Raw genomic sequence first — 26,872 nt, 5'->3', positions numbered from 1 at the left:
GACTGATGGGGCTTTCAGCACTTCCCTGGCTCTTCTTTTGATCACATGAATCCTTTCCGTGTTCACGTGGAGGTTGGTGTGCCTCACAACATTTTTTCTTAATGTAGATGTGTGCCTTGGGCTTGAAAAGGTTGGGGAACACTCTATTAGGGAATAATTGGAAGATTACTCTTGATTTTTATTTTTTTTTTTTAGGATAGAAAGGGAATTTTATTTTATTTTGGTGACACTTTCTCCATGAGGAGAGTGACACCGTCCTCCTCCCCTCATTCACAGGGAGCACTGGAAGTCATCGCAGATTCCCCCAGGCGGCTTCCATCACCCCAGAACTGCAGTGAAATTCATCTGAAGCATTCAGCAAGGCCACAAGTCTGCACTGAGAAATCCTAAGCTCATTTTCTGGCCAGAATTAAGATGGGGGACTTTAGGAACTCATTTTTTTTATTTGCTTGAACTGGAAACTGAAAAAGGGTGGGGGTTTGTGGTTTTCTATGTATAAGTCACAGAAAGCTCAGTTTTCTTTTTCAGGGCTAAGCTTTTTACAATATCATCATGGCTCTCTGTCTGCTATTGGATGTAAGAGTCTAAATGTCTTATGCACTGGTTTTCCTTGTGTTACAGGTGATATTTTCTGTTTTTATTTTATCTCTTTTTCCTGCTCCAGCTTCTACTCCGCCTCCGAAGGGAGAACCTTTAATTGTGCTGGCAGGCTGCTGGGGCTCCTGCTAATCCTCCAGCTTGGAGGTGGGGTCCTCGCTGTGGCAGGGGAGGGGGGTTTACCTTACAAAAGCTTTGCTCACGAGATGACTTTCAATAGTGAGGCGGCTGCTCTGCTGGGTACAAAAGCCTGACCGGGAATCGGGTCGTCCATGACAGCTTTAGCACCAGGGTCCCTCACCAACGTGCGTGTGGGAAGCCGTGGCAAAGACGCGGCCCCCGTTTCGCCGTGCTCCATTACCTACACTCCCAGCCACGCCTGTCCTCCTACCTGGGCAGGGCCCTGGACTAGCGGAGAAAAGCCTAGCAGCACCACTCTCTCCCTAAATACCTATACTTCCTTTACAGCGAACATCATCCCAGTGCAGGTTAAAAGCCTGCAGCATCAACAGAGAATTTGCCTCTAAAGGCCCTCCTGACACCTTCCAGCGGGGGGACTCAATGGCATTTGGAGTTGGGGACTGGTGCACCGATAAAAATGAAATAGCCAGGGGACCTTTAAAACAAACCAGATACACTCACATCCATTTAGCTGTTGTCTATAGTGCAATGTATTCCAATAAATTACTTCTACACCTCCTCCCCCTTGGATAAAGCAGGTTCTAAGTTAAAAAGATCTGATTCCCTTATCCATGACTCCAAGATAAAAGTGACCCCCGCCACTTCTAAAATAGATCTACCACGGTTTGAATTTTATTTTTCAAACTGCATAGGGGACAGCAGAATGCTTACCAATAACTTTTGTTTAAATCCATTTATTAAGATAATCCTAGCACATTTATTTTATCTAGTTTTAATTTTTATATACCGACATTCTTGTATAATATACAAATCATACTGGTTTACATTAAAACAGGAGATGCAGGAAAAAAAGTTACCTTTGTCAAATACATTTAACATTAATAACAAGGAAAATTGTTAACAAGGGATAACAACTATGAAAAAAAGAAAGGTAAACAAAAGTGGAAGAAACATAGAAGTTAAAAAAGAAAAAAAAACGAAAAAAGGTAGCACCAAGGGTTGCACGAAGGGGTGGACAAAGGTCAGTGGTAGTCATGAGTGGCTGTGCCCATCACATTAATACTGCAAACCATTTTTCCAGTGCATTCCAAATGTTAAACAATAACAACTAACTATAGCATAGGTACCAGTGTGCCCAATGTTTTTATCAATTCACCAAGAACCTGTGAGAATTGTGACCTTCATAATAGGCTTCATCGTATAGTATGATTCCACTTTCACACTCCGCCTTATATTTAATCATTGGTCATCAAAAGTACATTTCTGTTTGTTTTTTTCTTTGCAAATTATCCCTTGATGTGCCTCATATACTGTGAGCCATAAAATAGTGACGAAAAACCTTTTGCTACATTACTTATCTTAGCAAATAGAAGCCAATCACTCCGAGTTAAACTCTACCCGGTAGCTCTGCCCGACATGGGACCGTGTTTCGCATGGAAACGATCCTTTTTCAAGGGCTCAATTATTTTACAGCCTATTTTTCGACATGGCGCGGTGGCATGATGGCGTTCATTTCCGGTATCAGTGGGCAATAATAACTAACATTAGCAATACAATGGAAAGGGGTTCTTCAAACCATCAGGTAAAGAAACAGGATGGGAAGTGCATATTTGAAAAAGCCCATAATCTCCCAACCTGATCCTGAACCTTCTCCAGACATTAAGAACAATAAATGTCACTTTCACCATCTTAAGATTATTATACAGTTTGAGACAAATCTTTAATTAACCCCCTCACAAAAGGAGTCAAAGAATTCAAGTATACCTCCCACAATTTCACAAAATCCCGCTTTTTCTTAAACCACTCCATTTTTTTCCATACATTTATCCAAGACACACGTCTGCTGGAGAAGATTTTGCAATTGTGTCAAGGTTGATGGATCAGTGGACAACCATTTTTGTAAAATACATTTCTTCGCCAGCAACCTCGTCAACCTGCTCCACCGTTTAACTTGTTTATTAGGAAATATGATACCCTCACATCATCCCACAAAAAAATATATTTACCATTAAGGAAAGATTAATACCACTCATCCTAGTAAGATAAGTATTAACAGCGATCCAAAATCTGTGGAGTACAGAACAGGTCCAGAATTGGTGGCCCAGAGTACTATCTGCTTCTCCACATTTAGGACATTGTCCCGACCCCGATATACCCATTTTATTGGCAGTCTTAGAAGCAATACAGAACCTGTGTAGAAATTTAAACTGGAGCTCCGTAAGATGGAATTTAACAAATAGAGACTGCGCTCTTATGAAACACCCCCTATAATATATAGAGGTCAGCTTAGTCCCCAATTCTCTATTCCAGCCCTCTTAAAGTGGGCATATGTTTGCGTAATAATTCATACCAGAAGGAAACCGTGTGCCTGCTTGGATCATCCAGATCAGAAAACTCTGAGAGAAGCTCCCAAGCATGATTATGGGGGTCAGGCAAAGCCAAAGAATGGACATAAATGCCGTAATTGTAAATAGGCAAAATATTGCTTTGGCTCTAAGTTATATTCGTCTTGAAGGGCTTTATACCAATTCTTTTTTATTCAGTTTTGCAAAAACAAACATACATTCAAAGTAAGACACATAATGTGTTCTGTTACATAGCATACAATAGCATATCTCAAATAACAAAGTGTATCCAACCAGGTCATTTCATCAATTACAAGCTAAGAGTGTTAAGAAAACTGAAGCCTCTGTTGCATTTAAATGATTTTCGAATAGTCTTGCAGGCCCTAATTTTACCAAAATTAGATTACTGCAATGCGCTACTGCTGGGGGTTCCTTTGTCAACTATTCGTCCCCTACAATTACTGCAAAATGCGGCCGCGCGATTGCTGTCTAATATAAATAGGTATGACCACGTTTCCCCAGCATTGATGAAGTTACATTGGTTGCCAGTCCAGTCCCGCATTCATTATAAATGTCTTACCTTAATCCATAAAACCATATATGGGAGTAATACGGAATGGCTTAATGCTTCACTGCGTATTCATGTTCCAGCTCGCAATCTAAGGTCACTCGGGCAAGCTCTACTACCAATTCCCTCACCCAAATTGGCCCATTTGAGCTCCGTGAGAGAAAGAGCATTATCCTTGGCTGGACCTGGGTTGTGGAATTCCCTCCCGGTTGAAATCCGCCTTGAGGAGAATATTAATAGTTTTAAAAAACTGATAAAGACCTGGCTTTTTCAACAGGCTTTTAACTAGGCCATCCGATTCTTCTCTTTCTCTTTATTTTACTTAAAGGATTATCAGGAGACATAAAAAGTCGCAAGGGTGTAGAGGAGCCGAAAAATCTAAAAAAATGACAGAATAAGGGAGGTATAGGTCAGGATAAAGAATGGGGATGAAGTCTGGAGGGTTTTAATTTTGAAAAATGTTTTAACTATTAAGATTTTATCTTGTTTTTATGTTTTTTTGGGTTTTTTTTTTTCTTATTTAATGGGACATTATTTTGTATTTGATTTTACTATGTAAATTATTAGCGAGATATATGTGTTTTGGGTAACGGATTTTTGTGAATTTTGCTACTGCGAATTCAAATATTGTTAACCGCCTTGATATTAACTTGAAAGTCGGTATACAAAGTTAACTAAATAACTAACTAACTAACTAACTAACTAACTAACTAACATGGAGTACCGTTTGAATGCCTTTATCATGCCACTCTCTGAATATTTTGCTTTGCATGCCGGGGCTAAAATCTTTATTACCCACCAGAGGCAAGAAAGGAGTAGCCTGAGAGAGAAGCCCTAGTTTATTGCAAAACCACCGCCAAGCATGCAAAGTAGGTCGGAGAAGAGCACTATTTTGAAGGGGCCTAGGAAGCACATGCTTTGTTTATTTGAGCTTTTCCACAGGCAGTGGCGTATAATAAGTAATATCCATAATCCAATCACTTATATGGCCACAGGTTCCAAGCAAACATTGTACATTCTGATATCAGCTAAACCCAACCTTCCTTGTACCCTAAGGCACCGTAACTTAGGTGGGGCTATACGGGGTTTCAAACCTTTCCAAATGAACTGCTGCATTTGCCTATCTATATCTGCAAGTTCCCTCTGAGTCCAATAAATGGGCAGCATCTGCATGAAGTACAACCACTGGGGAGAAGCATCATCTGATATAACGCCGCTTTCCCAGCTAGTGAAAGCGGAAGGTCCATCCATTTCTTGTTTTTTAACTGACTACTAGGCTTTTTCCATGTAACCTCAGAGTTTAAAGATTGTACCTTCTCAGGAATCCGATGCAGGAGGACACCCAAATATGGTAGAGAATCTTCCGCCCTAGGGACAGGAAACTCTTCCCTCAGCCAGACCTGCAATCCCGGTTTGGTTAACATAGGCGTCCCGACCCTTCCACCTCTAACCGTTTGTGCTTTACTATTTTCTACTGCCCTCTATCACCACCTCATCTGATTATAGTGGACATAAAGGAATCCTAATAAAACTGTCAGATGGGTGCTAACCTGCACCTGCTATGATAACCTCCTGGGGCAAAAATTCCCCAGCCCACAATGAGCCCAGTGGTATGGCCTAAACTTTTAGAATGACATTTTACCAGCAATTATACAATGACATTTGCTTAAATATCCAGTGGACCTCTTTACTCCTTGACAACAAACCCTCAAAGCTAAAAAAACAAAACCCCAAAAAAACAAAACCCCTTCACAAGTGAACCCACTGTTTTATCCCTAAAGTCCGTCTAGAAGCTCAGGGCCGCAGAAAGGGACGAGCTTCCTTTGACGTCCCAACTTTGCTGCGGCGCTGAAATGCTGATTCTGTGGCTGGAGCGGGGGCAGATGATCGCAGCAGGTGGGGCCTATAGGACCAGTTCCAAGACATTGGCTTAAAGTGCAAGAGCAGTACCCGCACAGCACAAAGAAGCTCTTTAGCAGGACTTGGTGGAGAGATGTTACATGTTTGAGCCAAACGTTCAACACTCCAACCCTTCCAGCCTTGGGCTTTTTAAAACCTGACTTCCAGCTCTTCTGTTGATATTTTAGGCCATTCCATACTTTTGATGTTTGCCTTTTCCATGTTCTTTAGGAGTGGGGAGGGTTTGGATTTAAATATTTTATTGGCAGGTAACAATAAATGTCTGTTATACAAATATAAGGGTCACAATCTTTTTCAATTTTCTCTCTTTCACAACATTTTTTGCTGAAACATTTTAAGCCTTTAACCCACCCTTCCCCCAACTAAGCTCATGCAAACAATACAAATTGCCATATTAAATAGCTTAAATATAAAAGTAGCTATGACAAGAGAATGCATATCCTTGTTCAAAATAGTCATTTCAAAAACCGTTCTACTGGAAGTCTGGGACATTACAGCTCAAAAAATGAATACAAACAGCTTCTGCTGCTGCTGCTCCTCTACAATTATGTGGTAAGGCGGTCAGTTTGTCCAGTTGACATGCCATGTTTTTTTGAAACCATGCTTGCACTGCCGGTGGATTATTCTTCTGCCGCTTGCTGCAATTATACATCTAACTGCCACCAGAAGCTGAGTGATAATCTATCATTAGAATAAGGCGAGTCCTCCTCCATTTGCCCCAGCAGGAAAACAAGAGGAATCCAGGGAAGCTTAATTTTTATGAATGTTTTTCCAAACGGACACTGTTTTTTTGACAGCTCCATCATACACACAGCTTGATTTCTTCTCCTTCACACTCATGCCGACATGCATCCTTAATACCCTCATATATTTAATCAGCATTGGTGGGGTCAAGCACCATTGAAAATAGCTCTATTGCATCCTCAGTCCTTTAGAGGTGCTCATCTATCAGTGATACATCTGTCTGCTGTATTTTTCATTTTTTACCAAGGAATTTTTCTTTTTTCCTTTACTTTTCCACTTGTTGGTAGGATTCTCTCAACAATGACTTTCACTGCACAATAGTGTATGTTTATTTCTGTGATACTGATAGTTCTTTTATACAGAATATAGCCTTCTTAATCTTAATATTTCTTTTACTTCCTGTGTCGTATTTCTCTTGGGTAATCTCTCTCTGTCTCTCTTGCACACTAACACACATAACCATATCAATCACTAACTCCTCCATCTCCTGGTCTCTCTCCTGCCTTTCTTCACTCTGCTTTCATCCTCATTAACTAGTATCTCACCTATTACTTCTTCAGTTCCACTTTCTCTCTTCTGGAGATTCTCTTGTTCTAATGCCTTACACTTCTGGTGCTCCTTGACTGTTCTAGTTCCTCTCTTTATTTATTTATTTATTTAAAATTTTTATATACCGGCATTCATGTTGCAAACACATCATGCCGGTTTACATATAACAGGGGTGTACAGTAAACAATTCAATAACCTATTTGTGTAGAAGGAAGCAGTTACAAATAACAAGGTAATAGAACTGGGAGGAGAGAAGAAAAGAAAGAGAATAACATTAGGTATAGGTATTTACATTAGTAATAACATTTTTACATGTGGAAGTGGTAGAATCTGGCTGAATAGAATTAATCGGTGTCCGGGAAAGCTTTTTTAAACAGCCAGGTCTTAAGTCTCTTCCTGAAGGTTGGGAGGCTGGGCTCCTGTCTAAGGTCCGGTGGGATGGAGTTCCATAGAAGGGGGCCGGCTGTTGAAAAGGCCCGATCTCTCAAGGTAATGTGTTTGGTAGTTTTGGCTGGGGGCACTTGAAGAGATCCTCTGAGTGTGTCTCTTGTTGGTCTGGAGGAGTTATAAATTTGGAATGGGACTTGTAAGTCGAGTGGGGTGTGTTGATGGATGGTTTTGTATATTATGGAAAGAGATTTGTAGAGGATTCTAAAGTGAACAGGCAACCAGTGGAGATCTTTTAGGATTGGAGATATATGGTCCCTCCTCCTGGAGTTTGTCAGTAATCTTGCCGCAGCGTTTTACTGACAAACTCCTCCTGGAGTTTGTCAGTAATCTTGCCGCAGCGTTTTGTAACATCTGGAGGGGTCTAGTATAGGAGGAAGGTAGGCCCAGAAGGATAGAGTTACAGTAATCGATCTTAGAAAAAATGATAGCTTGTAGAATGGTTCTGAAGTCCTGAGTGTGGAAGAGTGGTCTAATTCTTTTCAGAACTTGGAGTTTGTGGAAACAGTCCTTGGTGGTTCTGTTGATGTAAGCTTTAAGGTTCATCCGGTTATCAATTAATACTCCTAGATCTCTCACCTGTGTAGTAGTTGGGATAGTTGGAGGATTAGAGATGGCATTATTATCTGGGGAGATGAGAAGCAGTTCTGTTTTAGAGGAGTTTAAAACTAGGTTTAGGTTAGCCAGGAGATGTTTAATTTCGAAGAGACAGTTTTCCCAGTGAACCAATGTTTTTGTGTAAGATTCTTTAATGGGTATCACGATCTGGATGTCGTCGGCGTAGAGGAAATGTTTGAGGTTAAGGTTGGAGAGGAGTTGGCAGATAGGTAAAAGATAAATGTTAAAGAGTGTAGGTGACAGTGAGGAGCCCTGGGGGACACCTATGGATGCGTCCATTCGTGAAGATTCTTTGTTCTGTATCTTAACCTTGAAGCCTCTGTTGGAGAGAAAAGATTTAAACCATGAGAGAGCTGTGCCTGAGATACCTATAGAAGCCAGAATGGAAGTGAGAATGGAATGATTGACCGTATCAAAGGCGGCTGATAGGTCCAGTAGAATTAAGAGGAAGGATTGGCCTTTGTCAAGGCCCATTAATATGAAGTCAGACATGGAGATGAGGAGGGATTCTGTGTTCAGTGACTTGCGAAATCCGTATTGTGATTGGAATAGGATTTTGTTTTCTTCTATGTATTCGGAGAGTTGAGTATTGACAACTTTTTCTAGAATCTTGGCTATGAATGGGAGATTGGCGATAGGACGGAAGTTGTTGGGGTCTTTAGGATCCAAGTTGGGTTTCTTGAGTAGAGGTTTGATGGAGGCCAATTTGAGGTCGTCAGGATATAGTCCTTGGGAGAGTGAGCAGTTTATGATGTCCGACAAGGTTTTAGCGATGGAGTCAGGGATGGCCAGGAGCAGTTTGGTGGGGATAGTATCCAAAGGATGGGAGGAAGGTTTCATTCTTCTTATAAGAGTTTGTATCTCTAAGATAGAGATGGGTTCAAGTGTTTCCAGACCATTGTTGTTGAGGGATGATTGTTGAAGAGACTGGTAAAGAGCAGGGTCGGTGGGATTAGAAGGCAGATGAGTTAGAAGGCTGTTGACTTTGTTGTGAAAATGAAGAGCAAGTTCTTCAGCTTTGGGTTGTGCTAGGTCGTTGGGAATCTCCTGTGGGATGATTTGGGTGAGATTGGAGACATAGGCGAAGAGGGCTTTTGCGTCGAAGATTAAGTGGTGAATCTTGGATGCATAGTAGTCCCTTTTGGATTTAGAGGTAGTTGACTTGTATTGATGGAGGGTGGCTTTGTAGATGGATCGTGTATTGGTGCTTGGGGATTTGCGCCAGTCGCTCTCTTTCTGTCTTAGATTTTGTTTTAGCTTTCTTAGTTCTTCCGTGAACCATGGTTGTCTTTTGGAGGCGTTTGGGAGTGATTTTTTGGTTGCTAGCGGACATAGCTTGTCGGCTATGGAATCTGTGATGGCTTTCCAAGAGCGGAGAGCTGTGTTCGGGTTTGAGAGATCAATGGATGGAAGTTGAGAGGCTAGGTGGGAGCTGAGGTCTTCTGTAGAGCAGGATCTTCTGTATGGGAAAGATGGTGAGGGCCCTTTGGAGGTGGAGGGTTTGTTCAATGAGAATGCGGTTGAGATAAGTGAGTGATCAGACCAAGGGACCTTCTTGCTTTTGAGGCGTGAAGAATGTTTGATGCCTGGGTTAATAAAGATAAGATCCAGCGTGTGGCCTGCTTTGTGTGTGGGTTTGGTAACTAGTTGTTTGAAACCCAGGGCTGAGAGGGCAGAGAGAAAGGATTCACAGCTGGATGATGGGGTAGGATTGTCCACATGCAGATTAAAATCTCCTAGGATAATTGCTGGAGCGTCCAGTTTGATGAGGGTTGTGATTTCCTCTACTAAGGGGGAGGGGTCTGTCTCAAGGAGGCCCGGAGGGGCGTAGACGAGTAGGATTTGTAGTTGTTCCGAGGTGAAGAGACCCATTTCTAGTTTAGAGTCTGAGTTGTATGGGTGCTGGATGAACCCGAGGTCTTTTTTTGATGCAAATAGGAGTCCTCCTCCTCTTTTTTTCAGTCGGGGGATGGAGAAGATGTCGTAGTTTGATGTGGGAAGTTGGTTTATAATTGCTGTGTCCGTGGGTTTGAGCCATGTTTCTGTTATAGCACATATATCTGGTTTGGTATCAAGGAGATAGTCGTTGAGGATTAGAGATTTCTTGGACAGAGATTGTGCATTGAATAGTGAAAGTGAGAATACAGTGAGGCCTAAGAGTTGGGTGATGGGTGTTATCAAAATTGGGGTGAATGGCACTTCTGGCACTTCTCTCCAAATCTCCTCTTTCAGTCTCTAATTCTCATTCTGCATCAGCCCTTAATTGTTTTAAAATGTTATCCCTTACATACTGCTTTTCTTTACTTTTGTTATTAAAGTTTGTTAATTTTGTTCAGTTGCTTTTTACATCTTTTCCTTATGTATTCTTCTTCTTTCTTCCAGCTTTTGGTGCACACTCTCTTGATTTAAAGAACGGGCTTGTTTCATCAAAATGGCAGTACCTTACCTCCTTTTTATTTTCAGGGATCCCCTTAATTGTATCTCTTCCTCTTAGTTTTTTCACTCTCTTCTATGGTCTATTTCCTGCAATAGTAGTTCCGTAACTACTCAATCCATTCACGTGGGGTAATGTCTGCAAATGGATTTGCTTTGTACATACTAGAGCAAGGATGAACCTCACTCATAGTGTTTACCTGAATACTTGCACTGTGCCAAAAAAGCTTCCTTCTAGAGTTAATCATGAGATGTAATATATAAAGGAAACAAACAAAGTGCACCTGGACTTTTAATCAGGCTGGTGGCATCCACTGCAATTGGGACTATTTTTGTATCTTTCTGTCACAATTCGTTGGTCTCTGACTGCAGGAATCAGAGGAAGAGGAACTTCTCTCGCTCTATTGTTATAGAGAATTGTCACATTTACTGACACATTTATTAGCATTGCTGTTCTTATGGATTTTCTTGTGTCTTGTGAGGTCTCTGACAGAAGCTTTTATTACATTCACAACAAGCAAATGGTCTCACACCAGTGTGAATTTTCTGGTACATTCTGAAAACACTTACGAATGAAGTATTTTCCACACTCAGTATAGGAGAAAAATCTCCTAGCAGCGTGGATATTCTGATGTCTTATGAGATCACTCTTCTGAAAAAAAAAAAGCTTTGAATACATGAAAATGGTCTCACCAGTGTGGATTGTCTGGTGTATTTTGAGAACACTTATGATTGAAGCATTTTCCACACTCACTGTATGAGAATGGTCTCTCAGAGGGCATTTTCTCCAAATGGGTTTGTTTTACACATAACTTCGCCGAACTGAACCTCATTTATGGGCCAAGGAAAAAGTTCCATAAAGTTCTGGTTTTGCTCTGCGCTGGGTCTCTCTCCGGTTCCGAGGGGCAGGAGGGTAGTACTTCCGTTGCCTGTAGAATGGCCTCTTTGGCCCAGGCTGGGAAGACCTCTTGGAAGCAGATGAGAGGGCAAGACAGTGGCTGACAACTGCTGGAGGGGCTCGTGGCGATCCTTCAGCTGCGTGACCGCATTCTTCACCTTGTTACCGAAAAGGTTATCCCCAGTGCAAGGTAGATCAGCCAGCCGGTCTTGAATCTCATGGCGAAGGTCCAAGACACAGAACCAAGCAAGACGCCTCGCTGAGATGCTAGCAGCAGCTATGCAGCCCACTGTCTCGAAGACTTCATAGGTCGCATGCACTTCATGCTTTCCACACTCAAGGCCCTGGCGGACAATGGCCATAAGGGCTTCTTGAGGCTGCTGGGCAAGGCCATCTGCAACCTCCTAGACTTGCTTCCAGAGGCTACGGGTATATTAGGTCATGTATAACAGGTAGGAAGCGATAAGGGCCAACAGCATGGAGCCCTGGAACCCTTTCCTAGCCATGGCATCCCATGCCCTATTCTCATTGTCTGGCGGAACCGAGACATGAGTCTTCGACCTCGTTGCTTTCTTCAGCGCAGACTCTACCACCACAGACTGGTGGGGAAGTGGTGCTTATTGAAGCCCACAGCTTGCTGCAGGAGATACACCCCATCAGTCTTCCAGTTCATTGGGGCCACAGAGGGGGGGTGCTCCAAAAAACGAGGGAGTAGTTCATGGAGAATCTCGTGGACGGGGACCGCCACCATTTCCTTCAGGGCATCCATGAACTGGAGAATCTCCAGCATTTCTTTGGCAGGCATCCTCCTCAGTCATAGGTTGGAAGGGTATGGCTTCAGCCATAGCCCTGACAAACCCCGCGAAGGTCAGGTCCTCCAGTGGGGACTGATGCCACTCCTTCGAGGGTTCCAACGGAATCCACTGATGAGTTATCACTTCTCCAAGGGTCATAAGGGTCCTCAGGCTCATCAAGGCCGCCCGAAGGGGGAAGCTGGGGAGCACTGGACACATCCCTGGGCAGAGGCACCGAGGGACCTGGAGCGAAAGAGGGACCCGGGGGACCAGGCACCATCCCCGGCAGCATGGGGGGTTCCATTGGTGCAGAAGGCACAGAGGGTCCCGCGTCACCAGAAGAGTCACCGACAAGGACTGGCTCAGATGCCTTATGCTTCGGTGCCCAGCGGGCCACCGAGGATTCGTGGGATGCTGGCAACAATTGTGTTGGGAGGATACAAAGGCTGTCATCGAGACGATCCAACAACAGTTCCAAGCTGGATACCACAGACACTGGCACAGGCGTCAGTGCGGGCACCGGCATCAGTGATACCACCAGAATCAGGGAAGGCACTAGTACTGGTGGTGGGAGCACCATCTCCCTATTGCACAAAGTGCTTTCCACCGCCAGGCACACCAGATGCTCCAGCTCTGCCTCAAAAGCCTCTACTGAAAGGGCAGGCTGAGAGGGGAGAGGAGAGACCATCTCCTCCTCGGGACACGGAGGGGGGCTCAATGTCCAACACTGGGATTGGTGCGGATGGCCTTGAGCCACCAGACTTGAGGGAGGATGGAGCCTCCTCTCGCTGGGGCCGCTTCGGTGGCTTGGTGGCATGCACCCAAGGCCAGCCCAAGTCTGGCACTATGTGAGTACGGAGACCGGTGGCGGTGTTTCCAAGACTTCCTATGTGCTTAGCCCGGTCTTTCCCCAGCAATGAGGATGATAATCCAGAAGTCTATGACTTTGAAGTGACCGATATGGGTCGATCCCCAGTACCTTTCTCCCCCAAAAGTCTCAGGGAAGGAATGGCCAACGAAGCATCAATGACTAAGGGTTCTTCCCGGACCTTGGGCATCAATGGCATAGTTGCCGGGGTGGAAGGTAAAGGGTTGGACTTACCTGAACTGAAAACCTTCTCCATCTTATTCAGCCTGGCCTTATGGCCCTTTGGAGTCATCTGCACGCACAGATCGCAGCCCGAACTTCGTGCGATGCCCCTAGGCACAGGATGCACACTTCATGAGGATCCGTTAAGAACATACGGGCCGATACAGTAAAGTCCGCGGGAAAGCGGGCAAATGCCCGCTCTCCCGGCGCGCGCACAAGCCACTCTCCTGTGCACGCGATTCTCTATTCAAATGAGGCCCGGCGGTAAAAACAGGCAAAAGGAGGGGCTAGGGACACTAGCGCATCCCTAGCCCCTCCTTTTGGACCGGAGCGGCGGCTGTCAGCAGGTTTGACAGCCGATGCTCAATTTTGCCGGTGTCGGTTCTCGAGCCCACTGACAGCCATGGGCTCAGAAACCGGACGCCGGCAAAATTGAGCGTCCGGTTTTCAACCTGACAGCCGCGGGCTGACTTCAAATTTATTTATTTATTTATTTATTTACATTTGGTAACTTTCGGAACCTCCAACTTAATATCGCCATAATATTAAGTCGGAGGGTGCACAGAAAAGCAGTTTTTACTGCTTTTCTGTGCACTTTCCCGGTGCCCGAAGAAATTAGCGCCTACCTTTGGGTAGGCGCTAATTTCTGAAAGCAAAATGTGCGGCTTGGCTGCACATTTTGTTTTCTGAATCGTGCGGGAATACCTAATAGGGCCGTCAACATGCATTTGCATGTTGCGGGCGCTATTAGGTTCGAGGGGTTGGACACGCGTTTTCCCGCCCCTTACTGAATAAGGGGTAAGGGAAAACACGTGTCCAAGGGCAGGTTAGCAGTGCGCTCCGTCGGAGCGCACTGTACTGTATTGGCCCGATAGTCTGGGGGCACCGACAGAACCCCAACTCCGCCATGAGGCATACAGAAGACCACAAGCGCATGACAACTGGCAATCACTGACAGAGAGAAAAAACTTACCGGTTAATGAGAAAAACCGACGGGGAACCAGAGGGAGACCCAGTGCAGAGCAAAAAAAATAACTTTATGGAACTTTTTCCACAAAAAAAGAGCAAGAGCTCCACCACAGCAAGGCAGTAGCTCCGTAGAAAAGAAAAGACTGAAGACAGACCCTGCATGGATAGTGACATGCTGGGCATTCTCAGTGTGCCATTCAAAGTTTCTAGAAACTTTGACAGAAGCTTTCCATGCCGGGCTCCATCTGATGATGTCACACATATGTGAGGACTACCATCCTGCTTATCCTAGGAGAATTATCTCAGTCGCTTAAATTTACTACTAGTACCCCACAATACTTGTATTGTGCCAAAACGTCTCCTTCTGGAGTTCATAGGCTGTAATTTCTATAAGCAACATAGCAAGGTGTGCTTGTAAATTATTCTTAATCAGGCTAGTGGCACCCAATATAACTGGGACTATTCCTGAATCTTTCTTCCACATTTTCTTTATATCTGAATGCACCACAATCCACAGAATAGTCACTGGATAGTGACTCCTCTTTCACCTATACTGTTCTTATGTTTTTCTCCTCGTTCATGTTTTCTTAGAACAGAACTCCGACTAAAACATTTATCACATTTAGAACATTGAAATGGTTTCTCACCAGTGTGGATTCTTTCATGTCTTGTGAGATCACTTTTCTGAAAGAAGCTTCTGTTACATTTAGTACATGAAAATGATCTTTCACCCATATGGATTTTCTGGTGTCTTGAAAGATCGCTCTTATGAAAAAAGCTTTTATTGCATTCATTGCAAGAAAACGGTTTTTCACATATTTGTGGTTTCTGGTGTTCTGTGAAATTTGCTGTATTAATAGCGTTTTTCCCATATTCCATATATGTAAAAAGCCTCGCTCCTTCATTGATTTTCTGGTATTGTACTGATTTTTCCTTGCTACTGAAATCTTGTCCGCACTCAGAATATTTAAAATATGTCGTGTGTGTGTAGGTTTTCTCAAAGTCTGTAGATGTGGATAGTCTCTCTTCAGTGTGAGATATCTGATGTGATTTCAGAGTTATAGGATTCCCGAGGAATATCCCGCATATATCACATAAACATCTTTGTTCTGCCGTCTGGTTTCTCTGCTCTTCCCCTGTGTGGGTGACATTACTGGCACTTTGCTCACAGACAGAAAAATTGTCACCCAAGTTTGCTGTTGACTTTCTTTGCTTCTCTTCAGAGATGCATCGCTTCCTGCACTTTCTTCCCCAGTCAGGATATGGAAAAGTATCTTCCTTGTCTCTTTCTGGTAACATCTTGCTCCCTTCTGAATTCTCACTAAACTCCCAGCCAAACGTCTCTCTATTATTGTTTATGGGATCAACGTTTTCTAGATAGAAAAGTAAACACAGGGCATTATTATGTCTGGTGGAAACATGGAATAAAACAATCTAGAGAAGAGAAGGGTTCTGCTGTGAAGAAGTTAGACTCAGCAAGGGATAAAACATGTTCAATTAATGATGGAGAGACTCCCCCACTGGGGAATTCCAAGCTTGAACAGACTGTACCCAGGAGATGTTGTTCCCTTACTAAATAACACAGTACACAATGATATATGGCGTGCAGAAGGCCCATCAATAAACAGAGCATCCTAGCTCACAGTAAAGGTCCAAGGAAGAGAAATATCATCCGCAGGGACATGGTCCTGCTTTTGTCGATGGCCCCTCCTGCACAGCTGACTAGTGTCTGTTCCAGAAGGGAGACAATTGAGCCAGTCTTACTTGTAAACTTGCATCCCAAAACTGCGTGGTGTCTATTAGGGATGTGAATCGTTTTAGGACGATTAAAATTATCGTCCGATAATTTTAATATCGTCTTAAACCGTTATGGAACACAATACAATACAGATTCTAACGATTTATCGTTATAAATCGTTAGAATCGTGAGCCGGCACACTAAAACCCCCTAAAACCCACCCCTGACCCTTTAAATTAAATCCCCCACCCTCCCGAACCCCCCCCCAATAACTTAAATAACCTGCGGGTCCAGCGGCGGTCCGGAATGGCAGCGGTCCGGAACGGGCTCCTGCTCCTGAATCTTGTTGTCTTCAGCCGGCGCCATTTTCCAAAATGGCGCCGAAAAATGGCGGCGGCCATAGACGAAAAAGATTGGACGGCAGGAGGTCCTTCCGGCCCCCCGCTGGACTTTTGGCAAGTCTCGTGGGGGTCAGGAGGCCCCCCACAAGCTGGCCAAAAGTTCCTGGAGGTCCAGCGGGGGTCAGGGAGCGATTTCCCGCCGCGAATCGTTTTCGTACGGAAAATGGCACCGGCAGGAGATCGACTGCAGGAGGTCGTTCAGCGAGGGTTCCGGCGCCTCGCTGAACGACCTCCTGCAGTCGATCTCCTGCCGGCGCCATTTTCCGTACGGAAAATGGCGCCGGCCATACGCGTATGGCCGGCGCCATTTTCCGTACGAAAACGATTCGCGGCGGGAAATCGCTCCCTGACCCCCGCTGGACCTCCAGGAACTTTTGGCCAGCTTGTGGGGGGCCTCCTGACCCCCACGAGACTTGCCAAAAGTCCAGCGGGGGTCCGGAAGGACCTCCTGCCGTCCAATCTTTTTCGTCTATGGCCGCCGCCATTTTTCGGCGCCATTTTGGAAAATGGCGCCGGCTGAAGACGACAAGATTCAGGAGCAGGAGCCCGTTCCGGACCGCTGCCGTTCCGGACCGCCGCTGGACCCGCAGGTTATTTAAGTTATTTGGGGGGGGGGTTCGGGAGGGTGGGGGATTTAATTTAAAGGGTCGGGGGCGGGTTTTAGGGGGTTTTAATGCGCCGGTTTTTCGATTTTTCGATTTTTAACGATTTTTCACGATATTTTACCCCCCCAAACGGCAACAATACGATTCCCTCCCCCTCCCAGCCGAAATCGATCGTTAAGACGATCGAGGACACGATTCACATCCCTAGTGTCTATTGTCCCAGATTCATCCCTTTCAAACCATAATGCATCAAAATGCGGTTGTCCGAAAGACAGCATTGGCCTCCTGAAACTGGGTTCTCTCGGCTGTTCTGGTTTTGTCCCTGCTCTGATTCAGTTTCTGGCCATGTGACAGGACACCACATATCGCTGTCTGCAGGGAGAGCAAAGAGCCATGAAACAGACCCAAAGTTTTAATGGAAATGAAAAGGAAACATATCTTTCTTGACGTCACTGAATCAGCTACATTAAAACAGCAGCTCTACTTCTATTTCTCTATATAGATCGAGGACCTCAAGATGACAGCCCAGCAAATGACACACAAGAAAGGGGAGGGGCTTGACCAACTGCCTGCCTGGCAGGAGGAACACTGAGGTAAGTGTTGAAAATTTATGTCAGTTAAAATTAATATTCAAGGGAGGTCATGTGATGTGATGAACCAAGGTGGACGTGTCGGGTCTGGGTGCCACCCTCTTAATATCCCCTCACAATCAGCTTCTTTCTCAGCTTGAGTCTTTGGCAGTGCATATGTCCATCACGAATTATATGCAGAAATTGCCACCGCTTATGACCGGTAGAGGCAGAAAAAAGATAAAGAAAAACCCCACGGCACAGATAGCAAAATGGCGCCCCCACCAGAACAATCCGGAAATAAATCCCCGACCGATAGTATAGTTCTGGAAATCAAAGCAGTGGTGTTGGCAGTACTGGACGAGAAATTATCGGGATTATCATCGCAAATAGCAGTTGTAGACGGACTGCTAACAGAGTGTGGGGTCCCCAGCCCAACTCCACCTCTCTGCTTCAGACCATTAGAGAGAACGGGTAACTTTAGAAAGAAAGCCAAGAGTATCCATCCCTTGCAGTGTTCTAAATAGTAATGATCCACTACATGAAATTATCCCTTCCCCACCCTCTACCTCCCTTTCCAAACAGCATTCTTTTTCCTTCAATAAAAGAAGCAAGGTCATGTGTGAACTGTGTACGGGTGCCACTCTCTCCCCTCTATGAAAGGATATAGTTCAAATAGTCAGACACGATCATCCACGTCTTTCTGCTGGGACCGTCCTAGAGTCTCTTCTCTTGTGCGTTGCTTTTGATTGCTGCTTCTCATGTCACCAAAAATCGTCATTAAGGTTGCTTGCTGAATAAGACTTCCAACCGTTTCATGTGACTGTTACATCTCGACGCTGGGGGAGATAACATGGAGCTATAACAGACAGGCTGATAAGAAGACGAGCAATAGACCAGGCCTAGCAACCTTGTCTGCACAGCCGCTTCTTTGGGTTATGGCCTCCCACGATAGCGGGCAGAAGTGTCCAAGAAGAGACAAAGAAAAGAGTTAAAATTGTTCTGTTCCTAACAATTCTGCCTTCGTTTATATGGAGGAAGCGGTTAGCAGCTAATAAAGTTGACTCCTCTTGCTGTTGTCTGCGTCTCCTTTCTTTCACCTCTCCCCTGGAAATTTGAGCAATCATTGAAAAAGTGTGTTCACGAATTGTGTTGCCTCTGCAACACTGTCAAATATTTTCCTTTGGCCTGCGTGCCATATCTTAAGCTTAGCTGGGTATTGTATTGAGAATTTAATCTGCTTCTCCACCAGCTTTGTGCAAACGGATGAAAAAGTCTCTGCGTAGTGAGGAGATTTGGGCCGAGTAATCTTGAAAAATTAATATTCAATGGGATTCACACAAAAGTTTGGATTTTTTGTGGTACGCTTGTAGGATCTTATGTTTATGTGCAAAGTTTAAAGATTTTAGCAATTACCTAACCTGGGGACGTGCTTCTCTTTCTACTCGTTGGCCTAGATGGTGTGCTCTCTCCACTCTAAATTGGGCCTTTAGCTCCGGGAGGCCAAGAGTGTCCAGCAGCCATTGTTCCAGGAAGTCTCCAGGTTTCTGTCTTCCACCGATTGAGGTTTGCCCGTAAAACGCAAAGTTTGATCTTCTTGCACGATTTCCCAGATCATCTATCTTTTCTGTCTGATTCTTGAGCAGTTTTTCTAAAGTGGCTAGTTTCGCCGTAACCGCCAGTGGAGATTCGGCCTTCTGCTAGCTCCAGGCAAGGGTTCAATTCGGTGAGCACGTTTTTTTAGATCTGCTATGTGCGATGATAATCCCGATAATTTCTCGTCCAGTACTGCCAACACCACTGATTTGATTTCCAGGACTATACTGTCGGTCGGGGATTTATCTCTGGATTGTTCTGGTGGGGGCGCCATTTTGCTATCTGTGCCACAGGTTTTTTTAAATCTTTTTTTCTGCATCTACCGATAATAATCGGTGGCAATTTCTACATATAATTCGTGATGGACATATGCACTGCCAAACACTCAAGTCACCACTCTATATTAGCTGAGAAAGAAGCTGATTGTGAGGGATATTAAGAAGTTGGCACCCAGAGCCCAGACCCGACACGTCCGCCTTGGTTCATCACATCACATGACCTCCCTTGAATATTCATTTTGATTGACATTAATTTTCAGTTATGTAAAAATATGATTGAAATTGATGGTTTTCCTCATATAAAAACAAATTTTTACAAAGCAGAAATGGAAATAGTCTCTCATTCCCTCCCTCTTCTCGCCAATACACCCCCTATTAAGACAATAGAACAGGCCAGGCTGCTCTAGATCCCTATGCAGAAAGTTCATGCTAACTAGCAGAATACCTCACCTCAGTCACATATGCATGAGCTCACCAAATACAGAATAAAGTGACCATAAAAAAGTATAAATAGAAACATGCTGACAATAACTCAACTGGAAACTGCAACAAAGCAAACTCTGTATGCAGTGCAACAATGGAAAAACAGAAACATTAACATGCCTCATAAAACATCAAACAATAAAATGAATATAACAAAACATAATACTAAAACCATATCAATAAAAAGAATACATTTTTCAAAACAGCTGATGAATAGAATAACATAATATAATTTAAAAAATGTGTATGAGTTTTTAAATTTTCCAAACACCAACAAAATATTTCTGACAGCAGACCTATCAAATAACACCCGATAATTAAAACTTCTAAGGATAAAAAAACCAGCTAGTTTATATCAGTATGACCACTCCATTACTACATACAAGACGCTTTCAGCTTTAGCTGCAATGTGGATTACTGATCTGGGCTCGGAACTAGAGGATGATGATTTATCTGCCAGCTTGGTTATGTTATATAGACGTATCCCTTTGATATTATTAAGGGAACAGCACTTGAGAGTTCTACACAGTTTATTTCTTCTCATAGGGCACATCAGATGAAGCTAATAGATAACCCGGGGTAGTTGAAGTGTTCTACAGACAGAGCCACACTGTGCCATGGTTGTGGTCCTGTCCGCCAGTCCAGGATTTCTGGGATGAGATTAGAAGTTTCATCTCTGAGAAACTGAAGATTCAGGTTCCAGCCCAGGCAGCAGTGTGTGTTCTAGGAGTGCTCTCTGTCGATATAAATTGCAATAATTGGGAAGCTATATCTTTGATGAAGGGATTCTGTATTGCTAGGAGATGTTTATTGGCAAGGTGGATTTTTCAGGAAGTTCCTATCTTCAATTTTTGGTTCTCGGAAACGCTAGAGGTCCTAACGTTAGATTTAAAAACTTGGTTTATCAGGCCCTGTGGGAAAAGATTAACTTTTCACAAAATCTGGGGTGCATTTATAGAAACTTTGCCTTCCTCTGTAAAAGATAGATTCACCTCGGCATTTGCCACTACTTTTTGTGCTGTCAATAGGTCTGATGTCAGTAATGAAGATTTGTAGGAATGAAGTTCTGTTTTTTCATACTTTTTTTTTGGGGGGGGGGGGAGGGGGAGAAAATTCCACTGTTGATTTAAACTGATTGTTAACGGAAGTGTTGATGGCTATATGGTTGTCTTATATAAAATGAATAATGATATTTTTTTAAAAACAAACTGCTCTCCATACCAGGAAACTTTTGATTTCCAATCACCCTGTAATTGTCATAAATTAATTAGGGTGGGTGGGGGAGGGTCCACGCAAACTTTCTCCTCTCTCTCACACATACACAATATACACGAATGCTCTCTCTCTTCCACATACAAACACACATACGCGCTCTCCCACATACAATCATACACACATGCAATCACACACACTCACACGCTCACTCTCTTCCACATGCAATCACACACACATGTACATACAGGCTCTCACCCACCCACACCAGCTCGCAACACACACAGGTTCACACTTATACTCTCACTGAATGGGCCTCTTCTCAGCCATCATTAAGGTGGGGTCTCTCTTCGGCTGCTGTGGGATGTGCTCCGCGGCGACTTGCCATGCCTCATTCTTCAGAATCCAGTGGGATGAGGAATGCTGGAGGCCACCAGGTCCTCTCGCTCTCTTCCGCCGAGGGATGAGCTTCCAGATCATGAAGTGCAAGGCTGCAGGAGTCGCATTTAACCAATCATCACCAACACGGGCCAGTTTCGCAATAAGGGTAGTGAAACTAGCCCCATAGCAGCAGGAAATGATGTGTGGTTAAACGCAAATCTTGCGGCTGGAATGCACGGGGAGGTATCTCGATGCCTATACGACTTGGGGCATATCTTATGTTCTAAATCATGAGTGGGGTAGAACAGTAAAACAAGGAATGATTATTTACACTTTCAAATAGTACTAGGACTAGGGGACACTATGAAGCTAATAGGTAGCATCTAGTCCTGGAGTGACACAACGTCTGGTAATGTCTGGTTTTCAGGATATCCAATGAATATGCATGAATTAGAATTGCATAGAATGGAGGCAGTGCATGCAGATCTCTCCCATGCATATTCATTGTGCCAATTTTCTTTCAAAGAATGCAAAGACCCTGCATTATATATAAAACATCGATTGATAAACGCCTTTTTAACAGCAGTGATCCTTGCAGTTTCTTTGCATTAAATATATTATATTTATGAAGTACACATGCACTACTACTTTGATGGAGAACCAATAATCAAGGGTTTTACATATTGCATGTTTAACAAGCTACCTGTATCATAGAAAAGCTCCTGACGCAGCCTACTGTATAGGCGAAACTCGGTCAGAGTCGGGTGAACTGGACTATTTATGATTATACTATTTAGCCTTGTCTCTTCTAATAAATATACCCCTGCGCCTAAGATGACTGGTCTACGCTTTTTATCCATCTCCTGGCTTTCCTAGATCATCTTCCGCACCGTTTTCTGGGACTATCCTGAAAACCAGGCCTGCTTGTGGCCCTCCATGATTGGAGTTGCCTACCCCTGAGGCAGCAAATTTAAAACAAATCAAAGAAAGATTTTTTTTTTCACTCTGTGCACAATTAGACTGTGGAATTTGTTGTCAGAGGATGGGGTGAAAGCAGTTAGCGTAGCTGGATTTAAAAAGGGTTTAGACAAGCTCCTGGAGGAAAATAAAAAGTCTATAAACCACGAGTAGCCATGCACACACATGGGAAAGCCACTGCTTATCCCTGGTTATGAGCAAGAAAGACCGGATCTCTTCTTTTGGATCCTAACCGGCACTTGTGACCCGGACTGACCGCTATCGGATAGAGGATGCCCGGCTTGATGGACCTTTGGTCTGACCCAGTATTGTTATTTCTTAAGTTCTTATGGATTTAGTGAGGAGATAAGCAGGAGCTGAGTGACCACGCTGCCAAGTCTCAGAGCTGCATCATGCAGAAGTCCTCTTATGAGATGTTTCTCATACCCTCTTATACTTTGGGCTGTAAGTGCTAACTACATTACAGGATATTATGAAAGAAAGCACACAAATTAAAGACTCGGTGTAAAAACGTGCAGTCTCGTGCATTTGGTGGAAAAGAAATCCCATGGAGCCTTAAGTGATGAGGGCAGGCTGGTCAACTTTTCCACAGACTTTAACTGGAGATACCTCTGAGCCTGAGGAGCATGGAGAGGGGGGAGCGATGACCACCTGAACGGGACCAGGATGTGGGAAAAAAAAAAAAAAGCAAACATTTTTAGTTACCCTGTGGTGGGAGCAGCTTTGTCCCATGGGGTTGGAGTGAAACATAGTGATGGCACATGATTGCCTGTGAAGAGGTCACAGCTCAAGTGAGAAGAGGGTCATGGCTGCAGGATGTCTACCCTTGTTATTTTTTATTTTTTCTTTTATTGCCATGGCCTAAGGTGGAGGAGGTCCAACAGCAGACTGTGATACATTGCAGGAGGACCTTGCAAGACTTGAAGATTGGGCATCCAAATGGCAGATGAAATTTAATGTGGACAAGTGCAAGGTGTTGCATATAGGGAAAAATAACCCTTGCTGTAGTTATACGATGTTAGGTTCCATATTAGGAGCTACCACCCAGGAAAAAGATCTAGGCATCATAGTGGATAATACTTTAAAATCGTCGGCTCAGTGTGCTGCAGCAGTCAAAAAAGCAAATAGAATGTTAGGAATTATTAGGAAGGGAATGGTTAATAGAACGGAAAATGTCATAATGCCTCTATATCGCTCCATGGTGATACCGCACCTTGAATACTGTGTACAATTCTGGTCACCGCATCTCAAAAAAGATATAGTTGCGATGGAGAAGGTACAGAGAAGGGCAACCAAAATGATAAAGGGGATGGAACAGCTCCCCTATGAGGAAAGGCTGAAGAGGTTAGGGCTTTTCAGCTTGGAGAAGAGATGGCTGAGGGGGGATATGAGAGAGGTCTTTAAGATCATGAGAGGTCTTGAACGAGTAGATGTGACACGGTTATTTTCACTTTCGAATAATAGAAGGACTAGGGGGCATTCCATGAAGTTAGCAAGTAGCACATTTAAGACTAATCGGCGAAAATTCTTTCACTCAACGCACAATAAAGCTCTGGAATTTGTTGCCAGAGGATGTGGTTAGTGCAGTTAGTGTAGCTGGGTTGAAAAAAGGTTTGGATAAGTTCTTGGAGAAGTCCATTAATGACTATTAATCAATTTTACTTAGGGAATAGCCACTGCTATTAATTGCATCAGTAGCATTGGATCTTCTTAGTGTTTAGGTAATTGCCAGGTTCTTGTGGCCTGGATTGGCCTCTGTTGGAAACAGGATGCTGGGCTTGGTCTGATCCAGCATGGCAATTTCTTATCTTCTTATGTTCTTAACAGCAGGGAGTGGCAGTCAGAGCAGGCAAAGAGGAGACAGCGGAGGGAGGGCTCCTGTCTGTCTCCCATTACAAAGAGAGACAGTGGTACGGTCAGAAAAAAAAAAAAAAAGCAGCGGGAGCATAAGCTGCTGCCGAGGTGGCTCCAGATGTGGCTGGCGGCAGAGAGGGCGGGACCGCTGAGCCAGAACTGGAGACAGGATTATGGCCCTGCTGGAAAGGGATGCGGCAGGGAGCAGAAACGAGAGCAGGAGGGGCCACAGCAAGCAGGCAGGCAGCAGACCTTGGCCCTACACTTTATCAGACTGGCTCAGGCTTGATCGGGTTTAGCAGCGTCCAGTTATCTGGAAAACCAGCCTGCCTGATTCAAAAGCAGGCAGTTGGCCAGTCTAGATGGGGGGGGGGAGGGTTTGAGATTACTGATGTGCACCAGCCAGGAAACGGACCTTGGAGTGATCGCATCTGATGACTTTTCAAGGTTGCAAAACATGAGCAGGCAGTAGCCAGAGCTGGACGTGAGTGCACCAAGCAAAAAGCAGGAGATGAAAAGTGTTCTGAACAGCTTAGGGGTGAAACCTCGTCAGGAGTACTGTGGTCCAGTGCTGAAGGCCATACAGACAGAGAAGACGGCTACCAAAGGGAAGCAGTATCTGCATCAAAAGCCCACGGACATGAGACCTATGGCCCTAAATGTGTACACCCTCTAGTGGTTCTCAAATCCACCGAACAGAGCCAATCTTGGAGGCTGGAATCAGGGCAACCATCCAAGATCCTGCACTTTGGAGGGCCGGTGTGGCCGTGGTATCACTTCTTCTTCCTGTGCGCCAGAGGGCCAGGAGTTGCAGCCACCCACGTGGCAGGTGTTCTCTCATCTCCAAGCGCAACCCCCCCCCCCCCTTAGCTCTTCAATCTCCAAAGATGGGGAGGAGGGCACTCACTGTAGCAGATCCTGTACCCGGCTAGGGTCAAGCCCTGCCACCAAAAGGTCCAGTTCTTAGAATATTCATTTTATGCTAATGTTTTATTTATTGAATGTATTTTTATCCACAATGAATACTGCAGAATAGAAGTGAAAATAAACACAATAAAAATAAATCAATATGCATAAGATACATTTACATGATCTGAGGTTCTAGGGGGGGGGGGGGGTAGAGTCAAGCGTAACAACTGGAGAGGCTGGTGGATGAATAGCACAGTCACCCAGGGGAAATAGTGGAGGCCGAAACAACAGAAATCAGGAAAGAATGTGAAAAGCACAAAGGATCTCTAATAAGGGAGAAGAGAAAACAAAGCTGGAGGCCTGTGGCATTATAAGAGGAAGAGAATCAGGCAGACTGGATGGGTTTTATGCTCCCTATCTGCATCATATTCCAGGTTTCTGTTTTTCAGACCCTGGCTTGATGGGTCCTGTTCTAAATGTTTTGGGACAGACACCTGCAATCCTCAGAGGTCTTAGGACTCTGGTATCTGGGTTCAGAAAGGGCCATCCTGTGTGACTGAGGCCTGTAAAAAAAAACCCTGTGAGTGATTACAGAGCTCTTCAGAGGAGCTTGTGAAGGGGTCTCTGCAGTTCCCAGCCGCTCCTTCCACTCTTCCTCTCAGCAGTTTTACCCCGGTCCCTCTTATTCCTGCACTCACCTGAGCAGCTGCTTCTCCCAGTTCCTCTTTCCTCTGATCCCGGCTCATCCCTGATGTACGGCTCCTCCCCTCGTTCAATGTGGGAGATAATAACAGGCGTGACGGTCGGAGAGCCTGTGCCTAGGGGAAAACCATGACATTATGTTTCCTTAATCATTCTCAGGCCGATTCAGTAAAGTCTGCGGGAGAGCGGACGAACTCCCGCTCTCCCGGCGCGCGCACTGGCCACTCGCTGGTGCGCACGATTCAGTATTTAAATTAGGTGGTGCGGTAGAAACAGGCAAAAGGAGGCGCTAGGGACACTAGCGCGTCCCTAGCGCCTCCTTTTAGCCTGGAGCGGCGGCTGTCAGTGGGTTTGACAGCAGACGCTCAATTTTATTTTTTATTTATTTATTTATTTTTTTTTAATTTTTATATACCGAGGTTCTTATAGAGACTATAAATCACTCCGGTTTACATATAACGATAAACTGCCCAACATAGATAAGGGGGCTTTACATAGAACAGTGGTACATATAGAACATTATAACTGGATGACAATTTAACATAATGATAATAAATAATATAGAATAGTTTTACTGGTAATTAATAAAATTATGTAATATAAACTATATAATTTAAATATTTAACTTGGATATAGTGACATATTAACCATGCCAAATATAAATAATAAGATAAAATGAATTTTGAACTTAGAAATTGTAGTCCAGTTGCGGAAGAAAATATAAATAAGATTAATTTTTAGAACTCAAAGATTGTTGTCCAGTTGCAGAGTCCTGAAGGTAGGACTTGGTATTTTGCCGGCGTCGGTTCTCGAGCCCGCTGACAGCCACGGGCTCGGAAACTGGACGCCGGCAAAACTGAGCGTCCGGTTTTTGGCCCGACAGCCGCTGGCCCATTTAAAAAAATGTTTTTTCTTTTTTTAAACTTTTTTTTACTCTTCGGCGATATTAAGTCAGAGGTTGCACAGAAAAGCAATTTTTACTGCTTTTCTGTGCACTTTCCCGGTGCCGGCAGAAATTAGCACCTACCTTTGGGCAGGCGCTAATTTCTTAAA

The 26,872-nt window shown here is 44.2% G+C and overlaps 1 protein-coding gene across 11 annotated transcripts in view; it reads right to left on the bottom strand.

The window, feature by feature from the left end:
- LOC115085938 (zinc finger protein 566-like) overlaps positions 1-26,872 on the bottom strand; it is a 158,625-nt gene that overhangs the window by 106,612 nt on the left and 25,141 nt on the right. For 10 of the 11 annotated variants that reach the window (XR_003854982.1, XR_003854986.1, XR_003854983.1 and 7 more), the window contains exon 3: positions 25,816-25,935. Coding sequence is in view for 2 of the 11 variants with exons in the window: in XM_029592491.1 (XP_029448351.1) it covers positions 25,816-25,935 (120 nt within the window). In the remaining 9 variants the exon portion in view is untranslated. Of the gene's footprint in view, positions 1-13,905; positions 15,487-25,815; positions 25,936-26,872 lie in introns of those variants that run through there. The other variant, XM_029592490.1, reaches the window with a different exon arrangement.

The sequence above is a fragment of the Rhinatrema bivittatum genome, chromosome 2 (genome assembly GCF_901001135.1).
Source record: "Rhinatrema bivittatum chromosome 2, aRhiBiv1.1, whole genome shotgun sequence".
NCBI classification, from domain to species: Eukaryota; Metazoa; Chordata; class Amphibia; order Gymnophiona; family Rhinatrematidae; genus Rhinatrema; species Rhinatrema bivittatum.
The sequence above is the reverse complement of the archived record's forward strand: the minus strand, read 5'-3'. Positions and strand labels throughout refer to the sequence as shown.